Source organism: Mytilus californianus, unplaced genomic scaffold (assembly GCF_021869535.1).
Source record: "Mytilus californianus isolate M0D057914Y unplaced genomic scaffold, xbMytCali1.0.p SCAF_21, whole genome shotgun sequence".
NCBI lineage: Eukaryota > Metazoa > Mollusca > Bivalvia > Mytilida > Mytilidae > Mytilus > Mytilus californianus.
Genome location: NW_026262670.1, coordinates 7,985,994 through 8,009,656, shown reverse-complemented (window position 1 = coordinate 8,009,656; position 23,663 = coordinate 7,985,994). Strand labels below are relative to the sequence as shown.

Sequence of the window (23,663 nt, the reverse complement as noted above, 5' to 3'; positions counted from 1 at the left end):
GTACGGCAATAGTTTTTTCAAGAGTCAATTTATAAGTCATCACAAGCTACTATTGTTCATTAAGCACAAGTTCAACACTACATGTAGTTCATTAAAAACTCAATTTAACACTTTATACAGTCACTTATACCAGACTTTTTCCAACCTAGCAAGATAATGTCTTTCTTTGACTTCAACTCAGTGAACACTTTACTCAACCATTTAGCATGTAACGGCTTGAGAACAGAAAGTCTTAGGTCAACCTTGTTGATGGTGGATGAATCTTTTAGATCTTCAGCAACCATATCTGCGTACCAGTTTGTAAATTCGTTTTTCATAGCAGCTTTGAGTTCACCATTCACGCTGAGATCCATTGGCTGAAGTTCCCCAGTACAACCCGCGGGTACGAAAACGTGTTGAATCCGAGCCTTCAACAAAGCATCTAGGACGTCTTGACACCTGTGTGCACGGAAAACGTCAAATATGGCAATTGACTGCTGTCGTATCGGCAGGTCTAACTCTTCTTTAACTTTGTCGGTATACGGCACAAGGACAGTCTCAATGTAACGCACCATACTCTGTTCGTTACTCCAGTGGCTCTCTGTGTGGAAAACGTCCCAGTCGGAGGGAAACGGATATTTTGCGTGACACTGGTCTGTTTTACCTTGGTATAAAATCTGAGGTGGTAAGAGACAACCATCTGATGTGCTACCTAGTAAACCTGTAATCTCGCGTTTATCTTCTAAACCGATAATGTCAACTTGCTTTGAGCCCTCCATCTCTAATGTCCAGTTAGATACAGGGACGATCTTTAACCCAGTCTGGTCAAAGTTGAAGATCAGTTGTGGAGGCACGTTGTACTTGGTAACGGTCTCGGTGATGATGCGATGAAATTCACTTTTTTGGTGCTCAAAGTCATCTGGCAGTTTTCTGGCTGCTTTGGTACCTTTTCGCTTGACGTACCCAAGTCTTTTAGGAAGGATACGGCCCATGTCTTGGTGATATGTATCGATCCACCAGCTTCACTGAGTAGTGTGGGGTTTTTGTGTCTGACAAGTCCACGGGCTGTTGCAATAACGATAGCTTGGTTTACGATGACACCGGCTTCTCTGATGCTGCGTATGTGGGCTCCTACATCTTTGTCTAAATCACCATTGACAGGTTGGTGTTTAGATTCTTTTGAGTGTACAAGATATTTCTTTTTCATGGCTCGTACTGCACTTTCTTTAATGTCAAGTTGGAGGTCTTTGCTAAATTTGCGGGCAGCGGCAACATTACCATGTTCAGTGGCATATTTTGCTATTTTAGCACGGGTCTCTGGTGTGTAGTGGTTGTTGCTGGCTTTTCTCTTGACCCCCCCGTTTTGTGCTGGTAGTTGACGCATCAGTAGCAAGAGAGTTGACAATTTCAGTGTTAGCGGCTTTTATATTATCAGATGCATCTTTTTTGATAGCGTTTTCAGGATCGGGCAACCTCAAGACGATGTCGTCAGGGGAGCGTTTCTTTGTGACGTACTTCCACATGGACATTTTTTTTAACTTTAATGGCGTTTAAAAAAAAATCATTCCTATTCATGTCTAAATGAGTCTTTGCTAATCAACGCTGAATTATTAGATGTGTAATTAAATTTATTTGTAACAATGTGCCACAAGCCTAACACTTTATGATGAATTTTATTTTTCTCAACTTCGCTTGTATGCATAAAAGGACTCGGAAGCCAAACCTAATTTACTTTGATTGTGATTATTGACTTTTAATATTGTAATTTATTTTCCTTTGAAGCTAAAAATATCCTATAATTACCCAAGCCGGGCCTCGCTCTACACTAATCTTCTGCACGTGGTCAATGTTCGATTAAGTTTCTAGATCCCCAAAGTAGGCATGTACAACAAATACAGTACTAGTAATTGAACTTAGTTTCTAGATCCCCTTTACAAGCTACATCAGATAAGAAATGTGTATTCAATCACAGAAAACATACGGAAGGTAACTTGATCCATAGATTAAAACAAACATTTTGTGACTTACAATAATATTTAGCTCAAACAAATTTTTTTTGAGGTCGGCAAATCGCAAAAATAAAACCTCGCATTTTTGCCGGTGGTTGGCGAATCGCAATAATAAATGCACGCAATAATTTCTGAATTTACAGTATACAAATTAATTCCTGAATGGAAATTTGGATCATTGAATAATCATTATGTGATATGCATTATTCTCTTATGGTTGTAGCCTGTTATCTATTTCTTGCATGAATAGATATTTCTGGTATCACACTGCACGAAGTGAGATACGAAAAAGTAATACGAAAATCTGCGTTAATTCTATTTGCTTATCCAGCATTACAAGACAATATTACGGCATTTCCATTGGCTACTCGATGACTTTCAAAGGTTTAGACGATGTACATTTCGTCCATGGCAATGGCCATATGTGATTTCTTCAATAATATAAAAATAACGCTCACATATTACACCTGATAATCTTCTTTTTGTCCAATTTTATTACATTCTGAATCGTACAAAAAGTCTTAAAATGTCTGATGTTAAAGTTTGACACCGGCAAAAGACATATGACGTCATACTGAAATGCGCAAAAGACTAGTTCAACATTTCGCGGAATTTTTAATTTAGCATATTATATTCTATAATAGAAATAGGTTTCACAACTTGTAAAAATCCCATTCTCACTCGTTACGAAACCTATATTTATATATGTTTTATTATGAATGGTCACAAGCGCTTTCGGAATATAATGTTTTTGACAATACATTTTTCGATAAACAAATATTAGCAAAATTAAGGAAGACCATGGATGCAAAAGCCCAGCTTTGATTATTGATTCTGTGAGTTTGCGGTACTGTTTTTTCGGTTTATAGGTGAAAACTGTATAATTTATCCTATAGAACTAGAAATCAAAGAAACAACACAAGGCTTCCTCTGCCTCATATTTAGACTTATACCTCGAATTTGACATAGGCGGTCATTTCAGTACAATAATATATGACAAACGAGACGATTCTAATTTTGAAATTTTCAATTCCATCCCCATTCAGTAGCAATATACCAACTTCGCCTGCATATGGGATATACATTTCCCAACTTATTTGGTATTCAAGAGCTTGCAGATGAATCCCATACTTTATAAAACGTCTTTTTCACCAGTGTCTGAGCAAACAGTTGACGAACCAGGGTTATTTCAACAAACGTCTCGTCCTTTTCTTAAAAAAATCATCAGAATATACCAAAACCTTGCTGATAAATATTCCGTATCAATTTCACAAATAATAGTTGATGGTCTTGATTGTTTTACACTAGTTATTTTTGGGGCCCTTTATAGCTTGCTGTTCAGTGTGAGCCATGGTTCCGTTTTGAAGGCCGTACTTTGTTCTATAATGGTCAACTTTTACAAATTCTGATTTGGATGGAGAGTTGTCTCATTGGCACTCATACCACATCTTCTTATATCTATTGAAGTATAGATTCTAGGTACTGACGTTGTTTATCATTTAATTACGAGTTATAGTGCGCTTTTATTTGTCTTTATGAATTATTCACCTTTACTGTTTAGTCCTTTTTTGGTAATATCATTATGGCGTGGCTCGGTTATTATGCATCCCGCAAATGTGTTGTTGTGCTGTGATCATTTTGTGTATGCTTGTCTTTCGTGTTTGCTTATGTGCTTTGTCTAAATATATATAATTTTTTTCTTTGTTGATATATTTGTTTGTTTTTATAGTGATTAAGATTTTAACACATTGTTGACTGCTGTACCCTCATTTTTGACATTTTTACCTATTATGTCTGTTTGTTTTGTTCACACATTATTGTCAATATAATGGAATTTTATGCGACTGTCATACAAGTGAGAGGTTTAGCTAGCTATAAAACCAGGATTATCCACCATTTTCTACATAAGGAAATGCCTGTCCTATTAGTCAGGAATATGACAGTTGTTTAAATATTCCAATCGTTTGATGTGTTTGAGCTTTCGATATGGCTATTTGATAAGGCAATTTTCAATTTGAATTTTCCTTGGAGTTCAGTATTTTTGTTATTTACTTTTTATACTCAGTCTGATCATTTTTATGTCAAACTTGAGTTATAGTTGACATTTCGGTTTAAGGACATGCTCTACCTAGAAACCAATTATTTTTTTGAATTTCCAGGAGACCAAAGTTTTAGACAGACGTCAATTCAAAAATAAAGCTACTGGAAATTTGACCTTTAATGACGTTAAACAATATCCATGCAAGTTCGATAAAAATTTATTTTCTGTCTGAAAAGATATTGACTGAGATACAAAACTTGGTAAATATTGTTTTTCATCCGATTGACTATTTCCGACTTTAGTTGATGAGGTTTGACATATATTTCTAAAGATATAAAAAAGCAGAATTTTACCCATATTTAAGTTTTTCAAAACAAAAGAAATAATAGAGCAAATCGTCTGAACGTAAACACACATTTTTATCAAATAATTTTGTGACCTTGACCTTTAATCATGTGAACTCTAAAGAAATAGGGATGTTTTTCACTACAAGACATATTATCCACCTTAGATAAGTAAAAATGTGAGTCATAACTGAAAGACGTCCAGTTGCCTGGCAACAATACTATCAAGTCTATAGATATGCACTGTGACTTGTTAACTTCGACATAAAGTACCTAAAATCAACAGGCGCTCTGTCCTTTTCCAATTACATTGTAAGCTAGGTTCCCTGAAGTTTGGGCAAAATTTCAAACAATGACATCTGGAAACCACAATAATTTTGGCCAAAATTTGTCAACCAATTAGTGCTGTGACCATTTTAACTAAATACATGAATGTTGGATATATAAATTCCGAGAAAAGTCGTATAGCAATGCGAATTCACACTCGAAGAAGCTGGGGTACAAAGTTGAATTCAACCCGTTTGTCATAGATTTTAGTGTGAAGTCGCCCATCTATGTCAATATTGAGGAAAAGGTCAAGGTATGAAGCAGTCCTTCTATTATCAGTAGTATCACGAGGACCTAATGCATACCTATGTATGTCATTAGTGTACTAAAGAAAAACATACATGGCTTTAAATGAGTATACATGTGTTCAATATTTTTTTATTCCTCTGAATGCTCTTCTTAACGTACCTTGTCTAAATATATCAAGTTTTATAAGGACAGGTCAACACCTCTCATGTGGGTTATCCCCATTAAACGGGAAGTTAGCAGGTTTAACAGTAAATTGGATATTTTTTTAATTGATTTTTTAATATTTCTGTATTTATTCCAGCTACTGTAAGACATTTATATAGAGACAAACATCACACCTTGCGATAAGTGATTTTTGCCCAAAATGTTTTAACTTGTGTTAACACTTTGATGAAAAGAGAAAAAAAAAATGAGGAACTGAAAAAAACAGACAAACACAAGGATTGAAATGTAAAACGCGTCATCATTTTCAAAATTATTTCCCTAAAAATAACCAGTGTTATTTTTCCTTTTTAAAATCATCCTTTCTGCTCATTAAATTCTCAGAAAAATATGTACTTCGTCTACGGTACTTCTGACAATCAAAGTAATCGAAATCACTGATGGAAAAAACTAGAAGAATGTGTGCATAATTTCAAATCATATTCTCAGGTATTGTGGTGAACATAAAAAAAACCTGGATATATCACTCTTGCATTAAATTAAGAAAGATAACTGTTTTTTTCTGCTAATGAAACAAGCTTGTCTCCGTAAATTTACTTGCAAATGGTTGCTTTTGGAAATGTTTATATGTTTAAACATTGGTTTGCAATTTTTTTAACTCATCTTAGGATCACTTAATGGTTTTTTATAAAAATTATATGACACTGAAGATGAAGATTTTTATTTTATTTTCAGGATGCTACGTAAACAAATGTATTAAATTGCCCAAAATAATGAATTCTCAATATTGATACAACTTGTTTTGATATTTTAATTTTAAGAAGGGGTACTGATATTTAATATTTCTTTCTTTTAATTAAATGATTTTGACATGATTGGAAATAGAAATCTTCAAAGAAAGGTGTAGTATATTTTTTATTGAAGTTTGACGTAATAATTTGCAGGAAAAGGCATTGAAAATGCACTTTTTCAACAATCAAAAGAACTAATTTTTATTTAAATTTGTGTTCATTATTCACTGAGAAAAAAAATCAAGTATTAACAAGAAATGAATGTAACAGGATGCTGTTACGAAGTCTCCCAAACGAAGCTCCCATAATTCGTAATTCCCAGGGTCGCCTGACATTGGGCAACTTCCAGTGAAAATTGGTTTGGTCCAGTAAGTTATATGCATTTGTGATGCCTGGGGACTAACCTTGTATATCATTCAAATCATCTTGGCATGACAAACCAGAATATATATGGTTTAGGGGTGGGGATCTCGACCATTTACAAGATACTAGAACATTGGGGGTGGGGAGGAACCCCTGGGGACTGGCCCTATATATCATTCAAATGTTCATTACATGACGAACAGGAATATATATGGTTTAGGGGTGGGGATCTCAACCATTTACAAGATATTAGAACATTGGGGGTGGGGGGGACCCCTGGGGACTGACCGTATATGTCATTCAAATGTTCGAGACATGACAAATAGGAATATATATGGTTTAGGGGTGGGGATCTTGACCATTTACAAGATATTAGAACTTTCTCAAATGGCAGGGGGTCGGGATGACCCCTGGGAACTAACCCTGTATATCATTCAAACCATCTTAGCATGACAAACCAGAATATATATGGTTTAGGGGTGGGGATCTTGACCACTTACAAGATATTAGAACTTTCTTAATGGCAGGGGGTGGGGGTGACCCCTGGGGACTAACCCTGTATTTCATATGATGTGCTTTATCATGACAAACCAGAATATATATGGTTTAGGGGTGGGGATCTCGACCATTTGCAAGATATTAGAACTTTCTCAAATGGCAGGGGGTCGGGATAACCCCTGGGGACTAACCCTGTATATCATTCAAACCATCTTAGCATGACAAACCAGAATATATATGGTTTAGGGGTGGGGATCTTGACCACTTATAAGATATTAGAACTTTCTTAAATGGCAGGGGGTGGGGGTGACCCCTGGGGACTAACCCTGTATTTCATTTGATGTGCTTTGTCATGACAAACCAGAATATATATGGTTTAGGGGTGGGGATCTCGACCATTTACAAGATATTAGAACTTTCTCAAATGGCAGGGGGTCGGGGTGACCCCTGGGGACTTACCCTGTATATCATTCAAACCATCTTAGCATAACAAACCAAAATATATATGGTTTAGGGGTGGGGATCTTGACCACTTACAAGGTATTAGAACTTTCATAAATGGCAGGGGGTGGGGGTGACCCCTGGGGACTAACCCTGTATTTCATTTAATGGGCTTTATCATTTAGAACATTTTCAATTAAAAAGATTGTGTCTATCACAAACGGTTTTCAATTTATAATCATTTGAAAATTAAAAAAAATAAAATCCCATAGGGTTCTATAGTAAAACCCTCTTTTCTTTTTGCCCCTCAAAGTACCCCTTCATAAACCCCATTGCACAAACAAAACCCTGATTGCACCACTAGACATGTTAGTCTAACATATTGTGAAACCCTAAGTTAATCTGACAAGCGGTTTTGAAGAACGGGTGCGGACAAGTTCAAATTTAAAAGCGGCGGAAGAAGAAGAAGAAGAAGAAGAAGAAGAAGAAGAAGAATAATAATAATAATAATAATAAGAACTGAGCAAAAACAATAAGTCTTCCCAAACTTCGTTTGGAAGACTTAAAAATACCTTACACGGTTAAATAGCAATATAATGATGAATAAACAAATAGATGCCCTGGTAAGAGTTATATATATGTTTATTCTTTTAAGCAAATTAATTGTAATTGTAACTTAAATAAACCTAAATTATTGAATAATATCAGATTATTATAACACTGAGTTTACAAGTAAAATAGACCCTGCTTTCATTGTAATACATATTTTGTTTTTGTTATTTCTTTGCAAAAAATACATCTTTTTAATTCTGAATCATAGAGGCATAATGTACATGATAATTTTACATAGTATACTGTAGATCAAAGTAATAATATGTATATTATTGAGGTCAAGTGTATTAAGTAAGCTATGTAATAAAGTGTATTTAATTATGTAACGAACGAGATATTAACTGTGGTCAATTAAGATTGGCATTACAGTGGATTTGATTCCAATGAATACTTAATCCACCTTTGTTTGTAAATAGTTACAATTGCCGAACACATACTGTATTGTATCAGTCCTCTTACTTGCTTAAGGAAAAAATTGGAATAATAGCATTTCAAAAAATTGTTAGGTGTTAGAAAAATTGACATGTTATGTTTAAAGGTGTTTGATAGATATAAGAAGATGTGGTATGAGTGCCAATGAGACAACTCTCCATCCAAGTCATAATTGAGCCTATTATAAGTAAATATATAATCAGAGAAAAATTATGGAGGCTTTAGATCTGTGCCTCCAGATTTTATACCGATTTAATATTTGATTGAAATATTTTATGGACATTTTGAAATTATCAATGTCTTATTGGGTAATGGGACATCTAATAATAAACCAGTTTTAAACTTTTAAACATTTTTTTACTGGAACATCATTTAATGGTAACTCTGTTACATAGCTATAGATTATCACAGTAAAGTTAAGATACCTATTCTCTTCTTATCACCACTGAACATGAAGTTTACAATCAGGACTAGTCCTTTCTGATCTGGTTCTTTCTTATAAATATCCAATTTCTGAAACACGGTTAAAATTAGTTATTTTTATATTCTGTAACATAGTTAAACGTAAAATAACAAAAATACCAAACTCCAAGGAAATTTCAAATTGGAAAGTCCTTTATCAAATGGCAAAATCAAAAGCTCAAACATATAAAACGAATGGGGAAAAAATGTTATATCCCTGGCATTTCCTCGTGTAGAAAATGGTGGATAAACCTGGTTTTATAGCTAACTAAACCTCTCACTTGTATGCCAGTCGCATACAATTCAATAATAATGACAACAATGTGTGAGCAAGACAAACAGACATTATAGGTAATAAAATGTTCCGCTGGGCGCAGCATGATACGACCGCAGAGGTCGAACCCTAAACAGTTGGGGCAAGTGTGGACACAACATTCAAGCTTGATACAGCACTGAATTTGGATTGTGATTAAATATTTCACACAGCATAGGATTCTGACACAGAATGAATGTGGTCTAAGAACTTAAAAAAATTTAATTTACCTATTCAAACTATATCATTATTATTTGCTTTTACATATAAATCAGAAATAACCAATTTAAAATGGAAAATTTTAAAGCAAAAGGAAACTAGAGGCTCTCAAGAGCCTGTGTCACTCACCTGATTCTACTTTGGTTTTGGAAATCATGTAAAAATAGATTAAAATCATAACAGATACCCTAATAATGAGTGAGGCCAAATTTGGTTTAATATTGGTCCTGTAATTTAATAAAAAATCCTGGTGGCCATCTTGAACAGTAAATCGGCAACAAAGTAGCAACACTTAATCAGCACCTCATAAGAAACATTTATGCCATGTTTTGGTTTCATTCCATTCAGTGCACCTCTAGAAGAAGCATTTGCATGTATTTCCCATAGGGTCTTATGTTAAAGGAAGTCCCCCTATTGGCGGCCATCATGGATGAAGGATCAGCTTCAAAGTAACAAAACTTAGTCAGCACCTCATAAGGAACATTCATGCCATGTTTGGTTTCAATCCATTCAGTATGTGGTTCTCTAAAAGAAGACATTTGTATGTATCATCCATAGGGTCCTTTGTTAAACATTGTCCCCATCTGGCAGCCATCATGGATGAAGGATCAGCTTCAAAGTAACAACACTTGGTCAGCACCTCAAAAGGAGCATGCATGCCATGTTTGGTTTCATTCCATTCAATGGTTCTCTAAAAGAAAACATTTGTACGTATTTCTCATAGGGTCCTATGTTAAACTAAGTCCCCCGCTGGCTGCCATCTTGGATGATGGATCAGCTTCAAAGTAACAACACTTGGTCAGCACCTCATTAGGAACATTCATGCCATGTTTGGTTTCATTGCATTCAGTGGTTCTCTAAAAGAAGACATTTGTATGTATTTCCTATAGGGTCCTATGTTAAACTTAGTCCCCCGCTGGCTGCCATCTTGGATGATGGATCAGCTTCAAAGTAACAACACTTGGTCAGCACCTCATAAGGAACATTCATGCCATGTTTGGTTTCATTGCATTCAGTGGTTCTCTAAAAGAAGACATTTGTATGTATTTCCCATAGGGTCCTATGTTAAACTAAGTCCCTCTCTGGCGGCCATCTTGGATGATGGATCGGCTTCAAAGTAACAACACTTAGTCAAGACCTCATAAGGAACATTCATGCCATGTTTGGTTTCATTGCATTCAGTGGTTCTCTAAAAGAAGACATTTGTATGTATTTCCCATAGGGTCCCATGTTAAACTAAGTCCCCCGCTGGCATCCATCTTGGATTATGGATCGACTTCAAAGTAACAACACTCGGTCAGCACCTCATAAGAAACATTCATGCAATGTTTGGTTTCATTCCATTCAGTGGTTCTCTAAAAGAAGACATTTGTATGTATTTCCCATAGGGTCCTATGTTAAACTAAGACCCCCGCTGGCGGCCATCTTGGATTATTGATCGGCTTCAAAGTAACAACACTCAGTCAGCACCTCATAAGGAACATTCATACCATGTTTGGTTTTATTCCATTCAGTGGTTCTCTAATAGAAGACATTTGTATGTATTTCCCATAGGGTCCTATGTTAAACTAAGTCCCCCGCTGGCGGCCATCTTGGATTATGGATCGGCTTCAAAGTAACAACACTCGGTCAGCACCTCATAAGGAACATTCATACCATGTTTGGTTTCATTCCGTTCAGTGGTTCTATAAAAGAAGACATTTGTATGTATTTCCCATAGGGTCCTATGTTAAACTAAGTCCCTCACTGGCGGCCATTTTGGATGATGGAACAGCTACAAAGTAACAACACTTGGTCAGCACCTTGTAAGGAACATTCATGCTATGTTTTGTTACATTCCATTCAGTGGTTCTCTAAAAGAAGTCATTTGTATGCATTTCCCATAGGGTCCTATGTTAAACTAAGTCCCCTGCTGGCGGCCATCTTGGATGATGGATCGGCTACAAAGTAACAACACTTGGTCAGCACCTCCTAATGAACATTCATGCTATGTTTTGTTTCATTCCATTCAGTGGTTCTCTAAAAGAAGTCATTTGTATGCATTTCCCATAGGGTCCTATGTTAAACTAAGTCCCTCACTGGCGGCCATTTTGGATGATGGAACAGCTACAAAGTAACAACACTTGGTCAGCACCTTGTAAGGAACATTCATGCTATGTTTTGTTTCATTCCATTCAGTGGTTCTCTAAAAGAAGTCATTTGTATGCATTTCCCATAGGGTCCTATGTTAAACTAAGTCCTCCGCTGGCGGCCATCTTGGATGATGGATCAGCTACAAAGTAACAACACTTGGTCAGCACCTCCTAATGAACATTCATGCTATGTTTTGTTTCATTCCATTCAGTGGTTCTCTAAAAGAAGTCATTTGTATGCATTTCCCATAGGGTCCTATGTTAAACTAAGTCCCTCACTGGTGGCCATTTTGGATGATGGAACAGCTACAAAGTAACAACACTTGGTCAGCACCTTGTAAGGAACATTCATGCTATGTTTTGTTACATTCCATTCAGTGGTTCTCTAAAAGAAGTCATTTGTATGCATTTCCCATAGGGTCCTATGTTAAACTAAGTCCCCCGCTGGCGGCCATCTTGGATGATGGATCGGCTACAAAGTAACAACACTTGGTCAGCACCTCATAAGGAACATTCATGCCATGTTTGGTTTCATTCCATTCAGTGGTTCTCTAGAAGAAGTTCAAAATGTATAAAGTTAACGCCGACGACGGACGACGCCGGACGACGGACGCCAAGTGATGAGAAAAGCTCACTTGGCCCTTCGGGCCAGGTGAGCTAAAAAAGGAAAAAAAAAATCCCTCCCCCAAATTTTTTGAACCTCCTTATGATTCATCAACCCCAAACTCAATCTCAGCCTTCCCTTTGTGGTATGGTACCTTGCAGTACAATTTCAGAGAGATCCATACACTTGAACACAAGTTATTGTCTGGAAACTAGAAAAATGCTTGTTTTTAGGCCCCTTTTTTGCACCAAATTCGTAAACATTTAGGGCAATTACCCCCCAAACTCAAACCAAGCTTTCCCTTTTTGATATGGAACCTTGTAGTACAATTTCATAAAGTTCCATACACTAACACACAAGTTATTGTCCTGAAACTATAAAAATGCTTGTTTTTTGCCCCTTTTTGGCCCCTAATTCCTAAAATTTTGAGACAATTACCCCCAAAATCAATCCCAGCCTTCCCTTTGTGGTATGGTACCTTGCAGTACAATTTCAGAGAGATCCATACACTTGAACACAAGTTATGTCTGAAAGTTACAAAAATGCTTATTTTTGGCCCCTTTTGGGCCCCTGATTCCTTAACTGTTGGTACCATAACCCCCAAAATCAATCCCAAACTTCCTTTTGTGGTATTGAACCTTATGGTAAAATTTCATAGAGATCCATTATCTTAAACTAAAGTTAGAGTGCGAAAACCAATGTGTCTTCGGACGACGACGACGAAGACGACGACGACGACACCAACGTTATACCAATATACGACAGCAAAATTTTTTTGCGGTCGTATAAAAATATCAGAAATAGGGATACATCAGTCAACATTGTGTTTTAATCTTAATCACTATTAAAAAATATACAAATATGTCAACAAAGAAAAACAAAATGGCATATAGACATAGCATAAAAGCAAAAAGGAAGACAAAAATACCAAAAAAGACCATAGCACTATAACTCAATGGCGGGATGTATAAGCACCGAGCCAAGACAAAAGGATATAACCAAAAATGGACGAAACAGTAAAGGTTTATAATTTATAAAGACATTTAAAAGAACACAATAACACATAATTAAGATGATAAACAACCTCAAAATAGTTATCAAAGGTACCAGGATTATAATTTAATACGCCAGACGCGCGTTTCGTCTACATACGACTCATCAGTGACGCTCATATCAAAAACAGTGAAAAAAGCCAAACAAGTACAAAGTTGAAGAGCATTGAGGACCCAAAAATTCCAAAACGTTGTGCCAAATTTGGCTAAGGTAATCTACTCCTGGGATAAGAAAATCCTTAGTATTTCGAAAAGTTCAAAGTTTTGTAAACAGGAAATTTATAAAAATGGCCATATAATTGATATTCATGTCAACACCGAAGTGCTGACTACTGGGCTGGTGATACCCTCGGGGACGAAACGTCCACCAGCAGTGGCATCGACCCAGTGGTGTAAAATAGTTATCAAAACCTAGAATCTATACTTAAACACCATCATGTATTATTTGTGAAGTTGATACGGAATATTTATCAAAAAGGTCTTGGTATCTTCCGATGATCTTGTTTAAAAAAAGGATGGGGCCTTCTTTGACATAACCCTGGTTAATCAACTTTCTGCTTAGACACTGTTGATGTTTTTATAAAGTCTTGAATACCGATCGAATGAGTTGGGAAATGTGTATCCCATAGTGAAGTTGGTATATTGAATACAATGGTGGGGAAAATTGATAATTTCAAAATTAAAATCGTCTCTCTTTTAATAGATTATAGTACTGAGATGTCAAATTCGAGGTATAAGTCTAAAAATAAGGCAAAGGAAACCGTGTCTGCTTTTTCTTTCATTTCTAGTTCTGGAGGATATAATATTAGAATCCAATTAGAAAAGTTTCGATTGTTGATGGAAAGAACATCATCAATATATCTGAATGTGAAATTAAATGATCAGGTTCTTTGATGTTTTAGTTTTTGACAAGTGTTTGAAAGAACTCCGACTCGTATGCAAATAAGAAGAGGCCGACAAGGAGAGGCGCAGAGTTCGTTCCCATAAGAATGCCGATAATTTGTTGAAAAAGTCTACCTCCAACTTCAACAAATTGTTGTCAAAAAGAAACTCCAGCATACTGTTCAGTTGTTCATCTGTGTTACCTTTTTGTTCACTATTAGCAACATATGCCGTATGGTATCCTAAAGTAATACATTTATAGCTTATGCTACCATTTTTATAATGAAAAGCATTGTGGATTATTTCATTCAGACGATTTTTCAATTTCACATGGGGAATGGTGGTATACGGAGTTGAAAATCTAAAGTTTTGATAGAATTATTTTAAGAGAAAGATCGAGATTTAAAATTATCCAGAAGTTCTTTAGAGTTATTTTTAGAATCCATATATGATTAATGCCACTATGCCAGTAAACTGTTTCACAGTATTTCTGAACATCCTCTCTCACTGCGGACGGAATTTATGTCAATCTAATGGACGATTCCTTTGTAGAACATTCAGATGAGCCGGCAATATACCGTTGTTTGTATAGAATTTTGTCAGTGAGAAAGCGAGAAATTAAGATTACAAAAAAATCTTATTTTATTTTCAAGTAGTCACTGAACCATAAAAATGAGGCCAAGTACAATGGATCTATGACAGATGGAAACTTCATAACATAAAGCATCTATATACAATGTATGAAACATCTAGGTCTTCTACCTTCTGAAATATTAAGCTTTTAAGAAGTTATTTAACGCCATCACGGCCAGATCACTATCCCTATGTCTTGATTTTTGCGACTGAAGTCGCAGTCTTGACAAAAAAAATGGTCAATGTGTCATTAAAGGGCAATAACTCCTATAAAAAGTCGTCTGACAGTTTTGACGAATATGAACAATTGGTAGAGCTCAACATTTTGAACATTTGTTCCTAGTCAGATTTTCTCTATTTATAACAGTTTTCAAAAATAACAGACACCACTTGCATTTTACCACTATGTTCTATTTTTAGCCATGTCGGCCATCTTAGTTGGCTGGCCAGGTCATCGGACACATTTTTGAAACTAGATACCCAATGATGATTGAGAAAAGCAATTGACACGCACCTGTAATTAACAAATCCTGTTTTTAATTTTATAATTGGTAAACCTTTAGAAATTATTCAATTTTGACAGATACTAAGCAATACTTATCCTTCCTAAAATTGAGAATAGAAATGGGGAATGTGTCAAAGAAACAGCAACCCGTCCAAAGAGCAGAAAATAGCCGAAGGCCACCAATGGGTCTTCAACATAGCAAGAGAATCTCGCCCCTTAATAAAAATGTGTACTAGTTCTTTCCTGTTCACCCTACTTTTTTAACAGAGTAGTAATAGTTCACAAACACGGTTCAACATATCAATCATGTAAGACATAATTTTTTGGGGTGTTTTATACAAACAAGGTTTGGAAAACTCAAAGTAACACTGAAAAAGTAAAAGAATGTGTATTAGCGCGATAAACAAATACACAAGAGGTGAGCGACCTAGACATACAATCAGAAGATATTGTATGACAGACAATGTAACTATCAACCAGAGAACAAATGAAGTAGATGTTAGAAACAATAGGTCGCTGTACGGCCTTCAACAATGAGCAAAAACAATACTCCATAGCAAGCTATAACAGGTAAAATTTCAATTAGATATGAAAACAACACGTTATATATTTCATGCGTTTTTCTTGATTAACCTTCAAAGGATGAATAAGAACCGAAACAGTTGAAGAGTTATATGACCAAAATGGACCTAAAAAAATAGCCAAATCTATCTTAGGTCAACTTTGCCTGAGGGAGGAGAAACTTTACATTTTTTATAATTTCAAAATTTATTAACTGACAATTTCAGAAAGGTTTGTCATAAATATGTGAGTTCAGAGGTAATGACTACTGATGATGCCTTGGACACTGAAAGTCCACCAGCAGAGGTATCGACCCAGTGCTGTAAAAATGAAAACAATATGTTATAAGTTTCATGCATAAGAGATGTTTTTTTCTGGATTTACCTTTACAAGAAAGCTCCAAGCAGAATATATGAAAGCCAAGGATGTATAACAACCGAAAGAGTTGAAGAGATATATGACCAAAGAGGACCTACAAATAATAGCCAGGTTAACTTTGTCTAAGGGAATTGAAACCAAATATATGACCAGCAAACGTAATGCGAAGACTTACTTCGAGGAAATTTACATAATCAATAAAACAGACGTGTTATCTTTTGTAAAAAAAATATTTTCCGTTGTTCATTTATTTCATATCTGTTTTCTTTTTGTTTTGTTTCCCTTTCTATCACCCTGAAGTTATTGCGTATCCATCGAAGCAATCGATTATTAACCAGATGCTCCGAAGGGCGCAGCTTTTTACGACCGCAGAGGTCGAACCCTGAACAGTTGGGGCAAGTATGGACACAACATTCAAGCTTGATACAGCTCTGAATTTGGATTGTGATTAAATAGTTGACACAACATAGGTTTCTGACACAGAATGAATGTGGTCTAAGAAATTAAACTTAAAAACTTAAAAATTTTAAATTGGACATTTACCTATTATTGTCCAATATCCAAAATCTAAATACATGGTTAGATTAAGCATATCAAAGAACCCCAAGAATTCAATTTTTGATGAAATCAAATCAAGTTCAATTTTGGACCCTTTAGACCTCAATGTGGACCAATTTGATAACCGGACCCAAATATCAAAAATCTAAATAAATGGTTAGATTCAGCATATATCAAAGAACCCCATATATTCAATTTTTGTTGAAATCAAACAAAGTTTAATTTTGGACCCCAATTTGGACTGACTTGAAAACTGGGCCCATAATCAAAAATCTTAGTACATATTTAGATTCAGCATATCAAAGAACGACGACGACGACGACGACGACGACGCCAACTTCATACCAATATACGACCGCAAAAAATAACGCTTTCTTCTTTCAACTATATTACATATATTTGTAATAAAAATAAAATTACTCATTAAGTAGTATAATAGATACATGTAATACTAAACGAACGCAAAACAAATATGATATACAGAAAAAAACGAGACCCATTGAAATACTGGCTGCTGAATTTAAAAGGACACATACAAATGTGGCAGGGTTTAACATGTTAGCGGGTGCCCACCCTTAACTTAACTGGAACAGTGGTACAACATTACAACACAAGAACAAACTGTAATACAATAAATAAACAAATCGAGGCTGATTGGAGCCCGAATCACTCACATTTTTGAGTTTTCATTCAAACGGCATACATAGACTCTTGATTAAGACCAGACGAAAGTTAACACATTTTATCAATGATCAATACCTTTTAACGAACACTTCTGCTTGGATTATTTATATTTTCTTATGCCTATCCTTAAAGAAATCTAAAAGAAATTACTCCTGGCGTTTCAATGTAACCTTTGACATGTGCTGGTAGCCATTTCTAAAATGAACATAACACTTGTTACAGACCTTCAAAGGAACATGCCTATCACAATTGATTTTAATTGGTTCATTGGTTTTGAGAAGAAAGATGTTTTGTAAAAATCGATCATTGCACAAATTGTTATCACTTTGCAGTCATACTGGACTTACAGCAAGGCCAAATATGAAAATACTTTATCCCAACATTTTGCCCAAAAGTAAATACATATAAGATACATCCATAAATACCTTCAAAAGAACGCACGTGCATGATTTTTTCATTAAACCTCTTGTTCTTGAAAATAAAAAAAAACTGTCCCTTCAGATTCAAGGAATACTTTGTCCTCAACAAGTGGCCATTTTGAATTTCTAATATACATCAAAGTCATGTTTCTTGTTAAGGGCCTTCTCAGTAACATATCTTGCAAATTTTGTATCAATTGCTTAGAAATATATTTGTTATAGAAAGGAATTTTCAAAATGAGACCATTGGACCCTTTGTCTCCTCATTTCCAGATTGGAGTGTTCTAGCTTTCCTCAGGACAGAACTAACAAACTTGGCAAAAACCTTCTTAGGAACATCCCTTCATACAGTGTTTTCATTTCACAGTTCCATTGCAAAATGTAATTTCTCACATGGTATTAAGGTAAATCTCGATTTCCCGCTGTAATTTACTTCACTACAACATTACATTGACCATGGACATGTTGTCAAGGACAGGTGATTACTTCTGATGTTCCACTTGCAACGATTTTATACACCAAGTTTTCCTGTTACTCATAAAATGACAGAAACAAAGTCCACATACTCAAATTTCTCGCCTTCTTATAACTGTTTATAATTTAATTTTATGTTGAAAGTCTCTAAGATTAAGGTTATACAACAGATAAAACAGAAATTAACATTATTATTGATCAGCAAAAAAAAGTTTGAGGTCAAATGGAACCTGTCAGATGGATGGACATATATATTTTATATTCATTATATACCCCCTCTCCAATATAGATAAGTATGTTTATCTGACAAGCAGTTTGTAACCTCACTAGAATTCGGTTGAGGTATCCGAGAAATGAAAAAAAACCTAGAAAAGTGACATGTCAGCAATGACATCTACTGAACAATTTTGTGAGAGACACAAAACCAATACATGAAGATGAATACTGAGGCACTCAAAGAAATACATCCTCTTTGGGCATCAATCTATGTGGATTTCATGTTACAATTATTATGAGAAAGAAAGAGAAAAAGGAGCTTGTAGTCAGGAGCCTTTTGTTCAGTGGTTGTCGTTTGTTGGCGTGGTTCATCAGTGTTTCTCGTTTCTTGTTTATTATATAGATTCAGACCTTTAGTTTTCCTGTTTGAATTGTTTTACACTAGTCATTTTGGGGCCCTTTTTTATAAATTTGCTGTTCGGTGTGAGCCAAGGCTCCTTGTTGAAGGCCGTACTTTGACCCATAATTGTTAACTTTTTATACATTGTGATTTGGATAAAGAGTTGTCTCATTGGCAATCATACCACACATCGTCCTATTTATATTGTATCCCTCACCTGACTTCCTTTCATAAAATTGATACAATGGATTATGTAACATGAATATTTGTATAATAGTAACTGTGAGGGCCAATGTCTGATCTTTTTCATCATTTTTGCTGGATTTAATTGTTTATGTTTGTCCATTGTAGTTTTTCAAGATAGTGAACATAAATGGGGAATGTGTCCATGGAACATCTCGCTTGCATATAACGTTATAAAGGGACTAAAGTTAGAGAACGGTAGATCATGTCTTGCTGATCCTTTTATATATATCTTCTCTAGTTTTTTTACCAACACTGAAGAAGAGTAGATATACTCATTTTAGGGCAAAAACTCCAAAAAGGGAGTTGATTGACAATTCGGCTAAGTTAACCCTTCTGTAGATCTGGTCTTGCTCAGTATTTTTGCCCGTTACATTTTTTCTTTATCTATTGTAGCTTTTGAATAAGATGCAAATATAAGGTCAATATCATCATTAAAGGGCAATAACTCCTATAACAAATGTATAAAGAGTATATACAAACTAAAACCGAGGGAAACACTACAACTATAAGAGGAAAACAACGAAATAACAGAACACAGAAGTGTAACAAAAACAAACAACAATGCAACATTCATAGAAACGAACTATTAAATAACAAATGCCATATTCCTGACTTGGTACAGGACATTCTTAGAAAAAATGGTTGATTGAACCTGGTTTTGTGGCTAGCCAAACCTCCGCGCTTTATGGCAATGTTAAATATAATTAACTTTAGGAGAAAAGACAAAAATTACCGATCAAAGTGTACTCGTAGTTACTGGAAGTTAGTTCAAAGCCAATAACAACTAATACATGAATAATATTCTCCCAGACTGAAGAATTTATCAGTACACATCCAATGGTTTTAGTTCAAAGGCGTCATAAACAGTTTAAGAGGAGCATACCCTTGTGCAATACCAAAATATAAGTACATTATATCGACAGGAAGTAGGACACATTTTCTTAACTGTATGGCAGTACATATCTAGTCTGTTTTGTTGTGTTTAAATTCATGAAAAACAAAACTAATGTTAGTACCGATAAAACAATATTTAAACATCTTTACACCGGTGTTGAAATGATATCATTTAAGAAGAATTTTATTGAAAGGATCAATACATTTACATGGATCGTATCTAAATTTACATGCTTAATGAACAGCATTACCGTAAAAATTAGGATGTGATACATCTGTATCCCGTTTTTGAGAAGAATTATACAGTTACAGCCAAACTTTAAATTCAAATGATTGTCTCTGGTGGCAATGATTTTGTCCGATTATAAATAAATGAGGCTTATGTGTACATCATCTAATATTCTTTATACCTGTCCAGTTTCATTGCAATTTATAAAGTGGCTTTAGAGATCAAATAAAATGTGAATGGTTACAATTGGCAGATCGCATATACCGAGTTAAAAAAGCTCACACAGCCTGTAAGGCAAGGTGACCTAAAATTATTCGTGAGAAGCAGCTTTATTCTATGTAATATATACATTGGATTTACCTGGTTTTTCTTAATGATCTTCATTGTAACACCACATAATATATATATAGTAGCTCTGGTCAATTCAAACATAATTGATAGTAACAAGTATCGAACTGTGAAAAATGCTATTGATGCTATTATGATTAATCTAAAACATCCTACACCATTAGTTACACAAAATTACATATATTTACATAATACTAGTTTATACATGTATGTTTTCAACAGTAGAGTGTTACCTTTGTGGATGTACTGTGGATTTGACTGGTGTTTTCTATGCAAGAATAAGATCCTCGAACATGTTGAGTTTTTTTCAGAAATCTCGGTCATCTTATACAAATTACAAAATAGTTACCACTATTGAATGTTCATTACTCTTCTTAATTTCTCAATCATTAATGGAACATATAACAAAATACAATGTTATCTCCTTGATGCAATAATCTAAAACTACAGGAATTTGATAAATTGGGACATCTCTGTGTAAATAACAACCTTAAGGAATTTAATATCCCTTTGTACTTTTCTTTCAGCAGAGCATGACTATATAGACTATATGTATGTCAATTCTGAGTGAACTGTACACACAAATGACTTCGAATAACTAAACAAGCAAAATGTAAAAGTCATTCAAGCATGACTAAAGGTACATCCCTACATTCTGCTTTGCTAAAATTGGAAATCATGTAGAAATTCTAACAACATCCACAAACTAAATATCAATTGTCTAGTGTATGTTAGTCTTCAAAAATATACCAAATCAATAAGGTTAACCAAAAGCAACTGAAAACTGACTGAGGGGGACATATCCATTTATTCTCTTAATAAACATAGTAAGCATACAGATATTGGTGCCAATTTAATCCAAAAAGACATGTTATACAAAAAACAAATACAATTACAATTAAATGTTTTTTTTTTTATATTTGCTAAACGAGTGCCTGTTTATAATATTTATGAATCAAAGGAAAAGAGTGAGAACAAGTGGTCAAAACATGTTATATAATTGCAAAATGACTTCTAGCTTGATGCAATAACATGAATAAGATGAAATTTCTTTCCTATCAAACAATTAAACTAATAAATTACCTTTATCGGTGCATGATCAGACCATTCATTGGTATGTGTTTCTGTACACATCTCACAGAAATAATCTGCATCCTGCTCATAAAATCCTGTCACACAGTCCGGTTCTGCAAGGCCACATTCACACTTTTTGTCAAATTTTACAGTCGTCATTTGGAATCTTTTACTTATTATAGTGTTTATTTCTTCTGTGACAAAATGATCAATTTCATTGAAAAAACATCTTTCAATGTTACCATGTTTCCCAAAATCCCAAACCTGTATCTGAATAACATTTGGATATGTCATCACAAGTAATTTTGAAGTCTTCTGTAACTTAAAGACGACAGTTCCTCTGAAAAGAGCAATAGGCCGTTTTTTTTGTCCACGGACAGGCACTTCTGCAATTTCGTACTTTCGGCTCAGTGAAGCGATCAAATGATTCATTAAATGTCCTGGTAGAAATTTGAATTTGAAACATAACCAAGTGGATTTTGTACAATTTTTTTCTGTCACATAAAATTGTTCGTTTATAGGACAGTCAGGTCCTTTTTTAACCATGCAAGGTATGTAATAGCAAGGTTTTGTATCAGTGGCATCTCTGTCTGATATAGTTGGACGTATTATAATATCAAATTTCTCCATGACTTTCAGTATATGATCTTTATGTTGAAACACGTTTTGCTTTTCCTCAAATTTAAATATTTTCTTATTTGTTTCTAATATTTGGTCCAAAACCACACTATGTAATATTCCTCTAATATTCAAATCATTCCATTCATCCGTAATACGATGCCGACTGGCATCTGATTGAAATTTCTCTGCTGTTATGATACATTTAAAAGCATCAGACAACCATTGAGTATCTAAAATGATATAATCTGGAAGATCCTCAAAATAAACCAAATCTCTGAGTTCATGATGAAAATTTAAATATAACATAAGTTCTTCATGGTTTAATGGATTTGGTGTTTCAGTAGATATTTGCTTAATTTCATTCAAGGAAATAATTGGTAACTCCTTCTTTTTCTCTCGTAGACATTTTTCCAACTGAATAAATTTAATAGGATAGTCTTTATTCCACGTTCTCATTGTTTTGGCTAAGTTCAAGAGATTTTGTCGTATTAGCTGGAATACACTAGGATTATCTTCTGTGTTTGAAATAAAGTACTCGTACTTATCACTAATGTGTCTTCGTGCATCAGCTGAAACATCTTCAACATATTTATCAAGGCAATCTCTACATGCATCCTCAATCTAAAAAATAAAGTCGTTTTCTTCAATAAGTCTATGACAAAAAACATAAAAGATATGTCAATGATTATTATAAATCAGAGTACCGTTTAACAATGAGGTTGGATATACATCACTAGACAATGATGATGCCCCCTTCTGTATGCACGAATATATGTAGTTCCACAAACAGTCTCGTGATTTTCCTCACTTTTTACTGATGCTTCATTTGTCGCCATTTTCCGCAAAATTAAATAAAACTTAGTTGAGTGATACAAGGGGTTGAAAGTATTACGAAAATATCTAGGGGGCAATAACAAATATTCAATAAACTGCTTCGCCGAGCGCAGCTGGATACGACCGCAGAGGCCCAACCCTGAACAGTTGGGGCAAAAATGGACACAATATTCAAGCTTGATACAGGTTCGAAGTTGGCTTGTAATTAAATATTTGACACATTATAGGTTTCTGACACAGAATAAATGTAGTCAAAGAACTTGAAATTGGTTATATGATTTGAATTTATATTCAATTGAAAATTTCTTGCTTTTGTGCAATGCACTGTGCTGTTGCGCAACATTTAGTAAATGTGTTTTCAGACTATATACAAAGAATTGTGACCCCAAATTTTTCTTTGGAAAATTGACAATTAATTAAATCTTGAGGAATAAAAATTGACCCCCCCCCCCCCTCCTTTTTCCAAAAAAAAATAATATTTGAAGAAATTTTCTTTTTAATTTCATAAATCTTGAGGGAAAAAAAATGCCCCCCTCCCCCCCCAAAAAAAATATTTTTGTTTACCCCCTCCCAAAATTTCTTTTTACACCCCCCCCCCCCCCTCCTTTTTCCAAAAAAATAACAAATGCAAAAATTTTCTTTTTGTAAAATGTGGTACAATTTAAGCACTTAAACAC

General features: G+C 34.8%; 1 protein-coding gene and 2 long non-coding RNA genes across 6 annotated transcripts in view; 1 reads left to right on the top strand and 2 right to left on the bottom strand.

Moving 5' to 3' along the window:
• Positions 1–23,663, bottom strand: part of LOC127731862 (uncharacterized) — an 897,808-nt gene that overhangs the window by 59,444 nt on the left and 814,701 nt on the right. For all 4 annotated transcript variants that reach the window (XM_052240725.1, XM_052240723.1, XM_052240724.1 and 1 more), the window contains 2 exons: positions 21,541–22,773; positions 8,674–8,761 (listed from right to left, as the gene is read on the bottom strand). In XM_052240725.1, coding sequence (XP_052096685.1) covers positions 8,674–8,761; positions 21,541–22,773 — 1,321 coding nt within the window. The remainder of the gene's footprint in view (positions 1–8,673; positions 8,762–21,540; positions 22,774–23,663) is intronic.
• On the bottom strand, positions 9,339–12,804 carry LOC127731889 (uncharacterized). The gene is made up of 2 exons (XR_007995890.1): positions 10,215–12,804; positions 9,339–10,048 (listed from the first exon to the last, which is right to left on the bottom strand). It is a non-coding gene; the product is annotated as an uncharacterized LOC127731889 (long non-coding RNA).
• Positions 22,785–23,663, top strand: part of LOC127731900 (uncharacterized) — a 336,874-nt gene continuing 335,995 nt past the window's right edge. Inside the window, exon 1 of the long non-coding RNA XR_007995902.1 lies at positions 22,785–23,172. This is a non-coding gene — a long non-coding RNA (uncharacterized LOC127731900). The remainder of the gene's footprint in view (positions 23,173–23,663) is intronic.